Consider the following 12,634-nt stretch of genomic DNA (forward strand, 5'->3'; position numbering starts at 1 on the left):
TTCATGTATGAAGTACAGTTAATGTACAGTTTCACTGCACATTACCTAAGACATCAAAATCTTCAAAAAAGTCTGGAGGAGGAAGGCATATGGGTCATTTGGAGACAAGATTGCAGAATAAAATAATAAAATGCAGATCTTATCTGTACCAGACAGGCAATTAGCTAAATGAAAATAATATCTTGCTGGTACAATTTTCTATTTAGGAGCAGACCCAACACTAGGACTTAGATAGCTGTAAATGAGTTACTTCAATGCTTATCAGATATGTGGCCTCTGAAGTGGAATCCAAAAACTTGTTATGCACAGAACAAGTCCAGTACTTAATAAGTGTAAATTGCCCTAGAAGAATAATTTATAGACCTGAGTACTAGAAAGCTATAATGGAGAAGATGAACAGACATTAAAAAAACCCAAAAACAAATCAAAATGCCCCAAAAACCAAAATAAACCCCAACAACAAAACAAAAACCCAAACAAAAAGCCCCAACAAACAAACAAAAAAAACACCACAAAACTAGCTCTGGGTTTGAGACTTCCTATCCCAGGAAAATCTTGCCACTTAAAACCGGTAACTTTAAGTGAAAAGAAATAAAACATTCTAGGAAACAGGGACTTGAGTTACCTAGGAGTTCTAGCTGCTAAACTAAAGAGTCATATTCCCCCATTGATGCTCTACTTCTGGTGCCAGATCTTGGGAATCAGATACACATGCAAATTAATAGAGCTCATTAAGTTACCTTCTATCAGCTGAACCATGGTAACCAGCCTGGGGTACTCTTCTCCTGTGGCAAATGAGAGATAAACACTCAGTAACTCACACCTGGTGTCTATACTTTATGCGATTTAGCTGCTTGCTTTTCAGGCCACAACAGTCCGGGGCACCCATGGCGTACACGTATTCTTCACTGATGATTCTGTTAAAAAAACCCCAAACCAACAAACACACAAAAACAAAACTAAAGCCACTAAGTTTAGGTACTTCCATGGTTAAAGAGGGGTTCCCATTTGTATTTGAATTTAGAACTCAGGTACCTCACAAAACTAAAGACACTAAGTTTAGGTACTTCCATGGTTAAAGAGGGGTTCCCATTCGTATTTAAATTTAGAACTCAAGTATTTTAAATAACAAGGTCCTTTTTAGGAACCCTTGAACCTTACTGGACTTCAGCGAGAGTTCACAAGGATGCGAAGGGAGGCTGCGGGACCTGAACAGGGCAGAAGGAACCCGACACCGCCCCGACGCAGGGCATGGAGAGAGGCAGCGGCAAAGCTGCCGAGGGCCAGGACATGCCCCGCGACAGCGTCTCCTGCGCCGCCGGGTGCAGGGCCGCACAAGCTCGCAGACAAAGGCCGGGGCGCGCCGGTGTCCGTCATGCCGGGCGCTGCTGGCCCCGCGGGGCGGCGGTGACCGCGGGGCTCCCGGCCCGCCAGGCTACGGGGACGCGGCCGGAGCGCCCATCACCGCCCGTCCCCCGCGGGGGGCTGCCTCCTGCCCCCACGCCCGCCGAGCCCCCGGGCACAGCTCGATGGAAGCATTTCCCCCGCTCCTGCCCGCCGGCCGGCCCTACGCGCTGCCCCGCCGGCCGCTTCCGCGCCGGATCCGCGGCCGGGGCCTGCCCGGCCCAGCCCGGCGGGCAGCGCGGCCAGGGTTAACCCTGAGGAATGCGGCGGGAGGAATGTGCATGCAGATGAGATGGATGCTAATCTCATGCTAATGAGCGACGGCCGCGGCCGCCCGGGGCTCAGCCGGGCTCCCCGCGCCCAGACGGCAGCTGGGCTCCGCCGGCAGCCCTGACCCGCCACCGCGGCGGGGCGAGGCGGCAGCCGGGCATGGTGGACTGAGACCCGGCAGAGGCTTCCCTGGGCTCCCGCGAGCCCCCGCTCCCGGCCCCTTCCCCGGCCCGGCCCGGGGCTTTTCCCGCTTCCCGTCTTTCTTTCTGTCCCTATGGAGCAGCTACCCCCGCCGACCGACCATGCCTAGGAAAGCGGGGAATGGGCAGCTTCCCTTACCCGATGGCTGGGAGGAGGCGAGGGATTACGACGGCAAAGTCTTCTACATCGACCACAACACCAAGCAGACCAGCTGGATCGACCCGCGGGACAGGTGGAGCGCGGGCAGGGAGCGGCGAGGCCCGGGCGGGCGGTGGGCTCGGAGCGGCCCCGCCGGGAGGGACGGGTGGGGGGCTCGCCGGAGGGTCCCCTCTAGGGACGGGGAGCGGGGGGACAGGAGAGTCCCTGCTTGCAGCCGGGCACACCGTGCCCTCCTGCCCACAGGCACGGCTACGGGCTTGTTTCTAAGCCTGTGGCGTGAGTTGGTGTTAGGGCAGAGAGGGAGAAGCCTGTGGAGTTCCTCTGGGAGCGGCCGGGGGTTGCCGGCATTTGGGGAGTTCCCGACAGGTACCAAAGTTTGCGAGTCCCTCCCAGAGCGGAGGCCCTAGCTCCTCGCCCTCCCTCTGCTCTCCCCCGGGCGCTGCGGAGCGGGGCCGCCGCCCCCCTCCTGGCTGGCGGAGCATCCCGGGCGCGGGGCCCTGCCGTGTGCCCCCGCTGCCCCGGCCCGCCCGGAGCCGTGTGAGGGGCTGCCGGGGCTGTCGGAGGCCTCGTGTGCTCGCTAGGCCTCAGCGAACCAAACCCACTCAGCCCCCGCCGGCCGGAGCCCGCCGTGTGTGCTGCCCCGCCCGGGGCTGAGCTCCGTAACACTCCCGTGGAAATGCTTCAGCGAGTGAAGCATTTACCCTGCGCCGAGGCTGCTCTGCCCGCAGTGCCCGGACAGCTCTGCCGGCTGGACACGGATGCTGGCTCTGTGCGCCGGCTTCAATGACTGTAATAGCTGCATCACAGGCATCTTTCAATGTATCTTTCAATGTTACGAGATACCTCAAAAACGTACCTTTTGTCCGAAGTGCTTCTGAAAAGTAATGACACCCCAAAGCCAAAACTTTGTGCGTATTATGAAATACGGTGTTGCAGTTGGAAACAGTGCAGTCTTATTATTTAAAAAACCAAAACCAAACAGACTTCTAAAAGACACTATAAACTTATGCAACAAGCAGCACTGAATTATAAATGAAGGCCTTGGTTTATGTTTCTCAGGTGAACTTGGATAAGGTGGTTGTGGCCAAGCTTGCTGGCTGCAAGTTGCAGAGGGAAGTTTTGACGAGCATCATGTGCTGTGTAAGGCCTACTGATCAGTCTTACTTGCTATAACAGCAAATTCCAGTAGTGGCGAACTTCATGCTTAAATTCCTCTGTACTTCACAACATGTTAATTACCTTGTAAATATTATGAGGTGATAAGGTATACAGGACAATGTTATTTATTACACCTGGCATTCTTGGGTGATTTTTTTTTTTAACGCAGGCAGTGTAAAATTTCTGTCTTTACTGTCTCTGGAAATAGAGGAGATGAAGTTTTGTTCAGTTTTAGACCTTAAATGTATGTTTTCAAAGTGGAATAAAAGATAGTATGATTGAGGCAAAGCAAAATGTGATATGGAATGTACTTGTTCTAATACTGCCTCAATGAGTATACTACTTATTTAATTTAATACATTCTGTAGTCCTGAAAAGTTCAAGACTATTCACTATTTGATGGTAAAATTTGAGTCTTTACTCTCATTAACAGAGTAGACAGTGACATAATACTTGTGTGTTTGCCATCCTATAGGGATAGGATAAATATTGTTTCATTAATGCCTTACAGGTGAAAGGGAAGCCAAGTCCTGAGACCATTCTCCCTTAGTTCTCATTACAGATTATAAAGACCTTTTCAGAGGAGTAGCGTTTGAAATAATTGTTAACCTGCGTCAGTCATGCAAAACAAACAAAAAGGGATTTTGCCCTAGGTACTTAAGAGAATCCATGCTTTAGTGTACATGGCTCAGCTGTGAAGCTGAATTGCTTGCAGAGAAGAGAGACTGACAAGCCCATTTGATGTGCAAGTTATAGTATTTGTATTTACAGTATCTTTGTTTGCAGTTTGTATTTATATTGTATGGAAAAACTAATAAGAAATTGGTGAAAGTCTTGTGGTGATTTCGCTTTAGATTCAGTTTTATCTTCCATGTATTCAGTATTATCTTCCATGTATACATTTGGAAACCACACAGGACATTATGTGGGCTTGCTGTCAAAAAAGTTGAAAAGTGATTTTCCAAGTTTGTCAATACAATAAAAACCGGATTAATGTTGTTTCTAAAACTCATAATGAATTGTCAGAATGAAGGTAATAGGTTGTAAAGAATGACTGAAAACATGTTGCCTTGTCTGGTGATACTTTAGGACTTTTTTTCCCCCAACTATTTTCTCTCATGGAGATCATAAAGTTTTCATGGTGTACCTGTGGAATATTATAGTACACGGGCTTCCAAAATGTTTCATTGGTAAGGCAAGTGTAGAATAGATAAGCTTTTACTAATAATATTCCTTCTGCGGATGTTACACTGCATTCCCTGGATGATTACATAGAAAAGTCATGCTTGATGTTCTAAAATAATTTTTATCCTCTTTGATTTAGAAGATACAAATACTGAAGACTAGTGCTGTGAGACATTAGCCATATGTTTGTAAATTGCCAGGTGTATTTGAGCACAGTTGGGAACTTTGTTACTGGCTTAAAATATTCACATCTAGAAATAAGAGGACAGTTGAAAATGTCATATTTGAAAGCTTCTTGGAAATTTGTGTTTGTGGTTGTTGTGCTTTTTAATATTTTTTCCCATGTTCTTTTCTACAACATGTATTTGTTACTGCTTAAGTGGTGCAGGTCTGTTAATACAATTATAGCCTTGTGTACAACTGTGGAAAAAAACTTACATCAGATTCAAGCTTGGGACTCAGTTTTGCCCGCTTTATGTATTTGAATAATCCCACTAATGTTATAGAATCTCACACTTTCAAGGGCAGCAGTGACTTAGCTTGTGTTTTGGGATGTTGTGGAAGCTCAGGGTTTTTAATGTTTTGCAATGTTCAGGAGTGATTTTTCTCTCCAACTACTTACTGTACTGTACTGTGCTGATTTGTTTTAAAGGCTAGTGTCCCAAAAGAGAGGGCCACTTGAACTTTAAGATCTGTAATTCAGATAGACAGAGAGACATAAAGGCAAGAATGTGAGACTTGTAGCAACATTTTCAGTCACTAAATATATAGATGTGATTTCTCTGTTCATGGCTCCCTCAAGCTATGGCAAGCAGAGAACTTGCTGGTCATGACAGTTCTTCTGGAACTGGCTTATTGTAAGGAGGGAAACAGACCAAGTATCAATTTTATCCTCCTACTACTTGATGAAAATATTAAAAGATAGGTATGGGCTGAAGAGGATGAAGCAGATGAAAAGGGGAGAAAGGGTTAGAGGAATGCATACTGTTTTTTGAAGTTCCCTTGAAACTCTTTCAAGTTCTTGGAATACTGAGTAATTGTAAAGTATTGCTTTGGGGTTTTTTCCCTGTTAATTAATAGGGGCTTGAGTGGGACAGGAATTTGAAAAGGAAAATTCTTCTATTTTTCCATCATTCAATGCATTTTAAGTAGGCCTCATGTTTATTATATTCCTTAGTGGTACCAACAGAGTAACACACCAAGGAGGAATGAAATGGAATCTCAGTAATCTGAATTTTTCAGCAGTTGGATAATCCTTGGTTTTCTTACTATGAATTCAGGGCTTCTCATATCTTGGTTTCTACATAATAAATAGTCCAATGCACACTGCTGATAACCATTGACTCAAAACAGATGGGGTTTTTTATTGCTTGCCTATAACGAGTTCTGCATCACAAATTCTGAAGCTGCAAGTGATCTTCATTTAAATCTTTATCTGCACTCCTGTCCCACTCCTGTCAGTGGTAACGAATGCATGCTATGAAAAGAAAATTATCCTTTCTGTTCTCACTTCACTTTCCATTGAGGTCTAAAACCTTTTAAAAATACATTTGTATATTTGAAATAGTTTATAGTATACTTCTGCTAAAATGTTTCAAGAGTACTTGCTAACTGTATAGCTAAGAAAGTGCTTGAGAAGCATTGGATGTCAGAAAACCAGAGAACTTTACAAGTTAAGAGATTGTGAAAGAGTTTGCTTTGTGAGTAGGGAAAGCAGTTTCCATTGCTGCTCTCATCTTTTGGGGAGGTGAAAACACTACAAATTTTAGCATGGGATTTTGTAACTTCTGCTAGATTGGTCTGAATGAGAAAATTTACTATGTTTCAGCAATTAAATGTAATTTGCCCTTTTTCCATAGAAAAGAAGGGCAGTTTATTCCTTACCTTTTCACTGGAACTTGCTTTCTCTCATCTTGTGGACAGCAGAGACTGTGAGGACTGAAGATACTGAAGTTATTTAAGCAGGGGAACTTTCATCCTGTCTCTTTCCTGGACATTGCTGTAGCTCAGGGATGCATGGTAAAAGACTTTCAGTCACAGCAGAAACTGTGCTCATTAAAAGTAGCAAATAAGAGGCAAGAAGAAATGAAATAACATGGTGAGAGGCATCATCAGAGACTTGAAAATACATTTGGATTGATTCTTTCATGCATGTAAGAGAGTTGTGCTGTGACAGATGAATAAAATAATGTGTTAGTTATTACAGCTTGAAAGGGATTGATCTTAATTCTGTTTTAAGTGCTGACCTCAACATTGATTATTTACCACTCCAGCAACTACCTGATAATGGCCTTTATTTAGGCTGCTGCTTGCTAAGAGCGAATTTAACCATCACTGGTTTCTCACATCATTTCTCATTCCCTTTCTATCTTCCCTTCCCTTGTTTGCTAGTAACTGAGGAGGGAATGAGGCTTTCATGTTTTTGATGGTGTGGAGCTGCTAAATGATTGTTTCAACATACTTAATGACATTTGAGTCTTAATAAGCAATGTTCAACTTGCTCTTTTGAAAAATTAGTAGAGAATCCTTTGATGGCACTCCAAGATATACAGCTTGAAATAATCCTGTAGTGAGACAGGGCAACAATTTTTTCTCGAGATATCTTTTTCTTCCTTGTTTCATCCTGTAGAATAATTTGCTGGTTTTTATCCCAATTCCACCTAATTTGTTTCTTGCCTCCTTGTCTGCTCAGGAATGTGCATGCTCCCTGTGAAACTCTCTAGTATCTCATTCTGATTTCAGTGACAAGTTGAGGACTGCTTTTACTTAATTGATCTATATTTATTCAAAATAAAACCCATGATGAGAGACTAGCAGTGTCTGAAGTTCTGACATCTTCATTTGTTTATCCAGTGTAAAGTAGAATTCTAGTATTGCAATGCTACCATAACTGTGATAGCATCACACAGTGTTAAAATACAAAGTGATTGTGTATGTGAGTTTTTTAACCAGTCTGTCATTTGCATGGGGCTGTGTGTTGTTGATTTTAGCATTAGTGAAAATGGCTGCGGTAACTCTGAGATAAGGCTTTTATTCTTTATTTCTCTGGAAGTGGCTGGCTCTGTGTCTTTCATCTCGAGGCATGTGAAATTAACAGGTCAGGAAATGCTGGGGACTATTTGCTTATGTGTGCAAAGTATGTGCTGCTGGTCACAGCCAAGAACTGTGACCTGGTATGTGAAGTGGGACAAGTGCTGTGGGCTGTGCTTTATCCAGACCTGTGTCTGCAGTACTTGCCTGCTAGAACTATTTCGATTAAAACCTACCTTGACTTACAAAATAATGTTACAGTAGTTGTCATGCACAACATAAGACTTGATAAGAAATTGTACAGGTTAAGGAAAATAGCGAGAGTCAATAAATAGATCAAAAAATACGAAAAATTATTTATAATTTTAGACATCTGTACAGATTGCATTAAGAGGTCTTGATTTTTTTCCAGTTAAATGGCCCGTTGTCAACTGTTTGGCTAAAATTCTGTGCTTTGAACGTGATACTAAGGTTATTCTAATAAGATAAGAGGATTTCTCTACTTCCACTTACTAATGTTTGTAACATCAATAGATAAGTTGAATTTTGTGAAAAGTGTTTTATTTTGGTTTTTTTGCTACCTCCTTCTTTTTAGCCTAAAAAAGTATTGTAGGTATCTGTGATTTAACAATTTATACATCACACAGGTGACTGAAAACTGGACTCATACTCCTGGAAGTAATGAAAAGATTGAAAATGGACAAACAAAAATTTACATACAGTACTATTTCTATGGTGATACACTTTCAGAAAGGCATGAATAGAAATTATTCTAAGATTTCACAACTGTTATGCTCTGTGTTTAAGTTCTTATGGATTTAAGCTACCTGGAAGGAGAGCAGAAAAGTATTCCAGGAAGATAATGCAGCCTACTGAGTCCAAACTGGCATGGTTCTGCTTACATGTCCTCCTTCTGCCGCCAAAACTGAGCCCAGGAGATGATTTGGCTAAAATGAACCCCATTGTTTTAGGGCTGTTTTCCAGCAGAATCAGCGTGTTGTGTCGCTGACTGGGTACTGATGCTGGTGTGAGCCAGGAGGCAAGCCCAGAGCTGGGAGCAAAAGGGGAGAATGGTGCTGTAGAAATCAAGATGAAGATCAATCCTAGTTGCCATGGAACTATTGTCTTAGGTGTCCATTTCTGTTGTGGGGTGTCTCCATTGTTTTCTTGTGCATGTCTTTGTGTTCACCTTTGCTAAGTGAGTCAGTACTAACTGTCACAGATGTCCTGATTCTGAATATGTTCTCTGTAACCAAGAAAACTTAATGATATTGAAGATTTTTTTACTGACCTTATAAAAGTTTGTTGCTGTGAAGCTTGTGTTGAAATTTTGTCATTGTGTCATTGCAGAATTAGAAGTTGTTTTTGGGAATGTGCTGCTGTTGACAGTATGCTTATGAATAGCTGATTTCTACTGTTAATGAAAGAGATAAGAAATTCTTTGACTTTGATGCATTTTGTTCCTAATTATTCAGAAGATGTGTTTTATGCTCTGGTGCAAAGTGTCTCACCAGAATGATGGTGTAATTCAAGATTTTTAATGTCTTATTGTGTGAAGCAAAGTGGAGCCATTTGTCTTCATGCATTTGAGGTCATCATCTGTGTGGACAGCTTGACTTGTCCTTCATTTGGAAGGAGCAGCTAGTGGCTGAACAGGGGAGTTATACATTAGTTATGGTTTTCCTTTTGGGTTTTTCAGTAATTTTAAGGGATTTGCATTGCAGATGTAGGTTTTGGGTCTTTTAAATGGTACATGTTGAGTATTGATGAGGACTGTTGCACTTCCTATTGACTTTTTCTGTGCAATACTGTTAATGATGGTGAAGTTCCTACCTGATGAAGTCAATCTCTGACTCTTGTTTTTAAAAGAGCTTCTTGGGGGAGAGAGATTCCTTCCCCCCTTTGTTTAACTGTACTTTTTAAAAACTAATTTGCTTTTGGATTTCTTTTTTTTGTTGGTTAGGACTTGTGGGCTAGAGGCAGTCTGTCAGTTTATTCTGTTGGCTGAAGCAATCATTTGCATCTTATAGAACAAGATCAGATGCTGTTCTTTGAACTTGGATACTGTTTGTACTTGAAGAAAGGCAACTTTATCTCATCAGCTCTGAATACATATTGTATTCAAAGCAATTGTGTGAGTATGTAAAGACACATTATCTTGGGACAGCAAACTTGGACTTCTGTATACTCTTGCTGTGTGCAGTACAGTATTTCAAGTTGGACTGGCTTTGATGTCTGTGCTATTTTTCTCAATTCATGCAATAAAACTTCAATCTTTATTTGAAAAGCAAAAAAGCACAACCTACTAGAATGCCTTCCATAATATTCTGGTTGATTTGGTAATAATGCTTTCAATATCTGGAAATATCAGTATTTTTTGACTTTTGGTACAGGGGGAAAGATCTAGGAGAATGTGTATTTTAACTAAACTTTGTACAAACACAGTTTTTGTATAAGCAGCTTTCTCCTTGTTAATGAAGGAATAGTACTTTACACACCTATTGTTTAATTTTAAAATACTTTTAAGTGCTAACCTGTAGTTTTGTCCAGATAAGTTTATTTTAAGTCTTACAGATCTCACTGGTGAAGAAGTCTTATTCTGATTCAATGCCTGGCCCTTTGAGCTTACCTCCCTCATAGAGCTAGGAATGTCTGCCTGGGAATGGAACTGGTTTTAATCATATGGCAGATGAACTTTTGATAGTCTGCAAATTGTGTACAAGCACATCATGCCATATGGCAGAGAACATGCCCAGTGCATGATGAATGTCGCCTAACTTTTAGCTAAGTGGCAGGCGTATGTCTCAGTAGCATCTTGTCAGGAGGGGTTTGACCAAAGCACAGGTGTCCCCTGTCGTATGGCTGCATGGCAGTGTTTTGTTGGGATCACACTGTGGAGGAACAATTCTGGTCTCTTCTGCCTGTCACTCACCAGGACACTTCTGGGCAGGCTATTTGCTCTGTTGTTCCTGTAGTGCTTCCAAAAGAGGAGATATGACCCACTTTGGCTAAAAATGTGGGCATCTTAACTTTACTTGCTGTCTGTGATGGAGTGCAGAAAATTGTCAGGGAAAGACATTTATTTATTCTTGATAGAGAAACAATGGGATTTTTTTTTTCCTTTGTCTAGTACTGTCAATGGTTAACCTGCAGTGTAGCCCAGAAATGTCTGTCTTGTGAGAGGCCATGATGATCTGATCTACAATCAGTACTCTTATTCAAAACCTAGTCCCTTCATTCTTAATGCACATTTTCTTGATTATGCAAAAAATGTCTGTTTAGAGTTAAACTTTCTGCCTCTTCACCAATGTTTAACAAAATGTCTCTGTGAAAACTCTTAATTTCTCTTAGAAAACCAGTTAAAAACCAGTTTGCATCAGAGATGTGATTCAGATTTTTGTGGTCGATTTTTCAAATGCTGTTATTAGCCAAATAACTGTATTTTTAAAATGCTGTTATTTAGCAAGTGATTCCAGTGTCATCCTGTGGTTTGATTCATGTTCCTGAACTATTCTGACTGTTGCCTGACTCTTGCAGAGCCTGACCAAGGGGTTCTGGTTTTGGCTTCTGTTCCACAAAGCATGCAGCCAGAGGCGAGTTGTCAGTGGAGAAAGATTTATAGTGCAGGAAGGCTGAAACAGCTGGGAGGTGAACTACACAGGGAATATTTGGATGTTGTTCTTAGTTTTGGGAAGGCAATAGGAAAAGTAGGACATCTAGTGATATCTAATGAACTTTGCTTCTATGAAATAGACTGTGGTCACTACTGCTTATGAAGCTTCTTTTGACTTAGATTTAGTCTTTGGTGGGTTCATAAGAGATGCCAGTGATGCCAAGTTTCCTTGTGAGATAAGTGACATTTTTGTTTCATAGATTACCCACCACTCAAGGGTACTTTTGTTGTCATATGTGTGTTGGTGCTTGGGACATGATTTAAATTTTAAGACATTTTGTCTGTCCTGGTTTGCACTGTGAATACCCAGCTTGAGATATCTCTGTATACATTGTTTCTTGGTAGAGCATGAAACAATCTACTTTTATTTTTTAATTCTTTTTGAAGAGAGATGGCAAAAATACTCTTTCGTGAGAAACTCAGGAGGCTTCAGAAGTTTAGGAGCTCAAATTTCATATAGGAAGCATTTTCTCAGTAGAAATGTATTAACACATTACTCGTGTTCTTAATTTATTGTTAAAACTGGCAGAAGTCAGGGTCTGCCTAAGGGCTCTATGAGGCTTGATAATGGTTTTATGTACTCTTGGGAATGTATTCCCATGTGTACCTAAACTCACTGTCCATCTAAATCTGTTTCCCTATTCCCAAAACCTGTACAATGTATATTCAGTGTAGTCACATGTTACAGAAAAGAAAAATCAGGTCTTTTTCAGTTCATTCTGTTAGTGCTGTCTTAATGTGTCCTCATCTTGTACAGTAATTTGTAATGAATTCTAAATTATGACCTTGAAAATGTTGTTTATGAATGCATTTTTTCTGAGATTTATTTTAGTTACATTCCCAGTAATGGAAAATTTTATTGTGTGCAGGATCTGACTCAAATGGTATTTTGGGTCTTTTGTTGCTTGAGACTTTAAGTGTGAAATGCAAAGACTTGCATGTAGCCCCCCCTTTTTAGTTTGGATGGAATTGTACAGTGGAAATGAGTTCTGGTTTGGAATGCTATGGGCTTCTTTCAGAAAGATTTACAAAATAAGTTGTGGTATGAGTTTAAGGCACATAACTATTTAGTATTGCATTCGAGAATGAACATTGACAAACTGACAAAACTGGCATTGGAATGTCCATAGGGTTGGAGTAAGATTAAGAAAACGGGATAGTCCTCAGATGATGTGATCTCTGACTTGAATTTCACCAGTTTCACCCTTCTGAAGTAAGTTAGAGTGTTCCCTTTAATTTATGAATTAGTTTGTTAATTGGTTTGAAATGTAGACATGTGGAGAAACCCCAGAAATCAATGTCTTCTATATTTTCATGTCATAATGATGCTGGCTAGTAGGAGTTTCGTCCAAGTTTTTCATATTTCCCACATTATTTTGCAGTTCACAGCTATGTTTTATGCAGAAGAGGCAGGCTGAGGTGATGCTTTATTGGGCTACAGTGTGAGGAAGGCTCATTTGGAATGGAAGTATCAAATATTTAAAATATATTTGGCTTAAGCATTGAGGAGTAAATGAGCATAGATAAGAGAAAGCAATTCAAGGCAGCAATCTG

General features: G+C 41.6%; 2 protein-coding genes across 8 annotated transcripts in view; one reads left to right on the plus strand and one right to left on the minus strand.

Annotated features, from left to right (window-relative positions):
- DCTD (dCMP deaminase) overlaps positions 1-12,634 on the minus strand; it is a 204,675-nt gene that overhangs the window by 59,816 nt on the left and 132,225 nt on the right. For 3 of the 7 annotated variants that reach the window (XM_074541356.1, XM_074541355.1, XM_074541359.1), the window contains exon 3: positions 741-785. The exons of the other annotated variants lie outside the window; for them this stretch is intronic. In XM_074541356.1, the coding sequence (XP_074397457.1) occupies positions 741-785 (45 nt within the window). The remainder of the gene's footprint in view (positions 1-740; positions 786-12,634) is intronic. 7 annotated transcript variants of the gene reach the window in all.
- The window catches only part of WWC2 (WW and C2 domain containing 2), a 94,556-nt gene continuing 83,640 nt past the window's right edge, over positions 1,719-12,634 (plus strand). Inside the window, exon 1 of the mRNA XM_074541352.1 lies at positions 1,719-2,107. Within this exon, the coding sequence (XP_074397453.1) occupies positions 1,977-2,107 (131 nt within the window). The 5' untranslated portion in view covers positions 1,719-1,976. The remainder of the gene's footprint in view (positions 2,108-12,634) is intronic.

The sequence above is a fragment of the Zonotrichia albicollis genome, chromosome 5 (assembly GCF_047830755.1).
Source record: "Zonotrichia albicollis isolate bZonAlb1 chromosome 5, bZonAlb1.hap1, whole genome shotgun sequence".
Classification (NCBI taxonomy): Eukaryota; Metazoa; Chordata; class Aves; order Passeriformes; family Passerellidae; genus Zonotrichia; species Zonotrichia albicollis.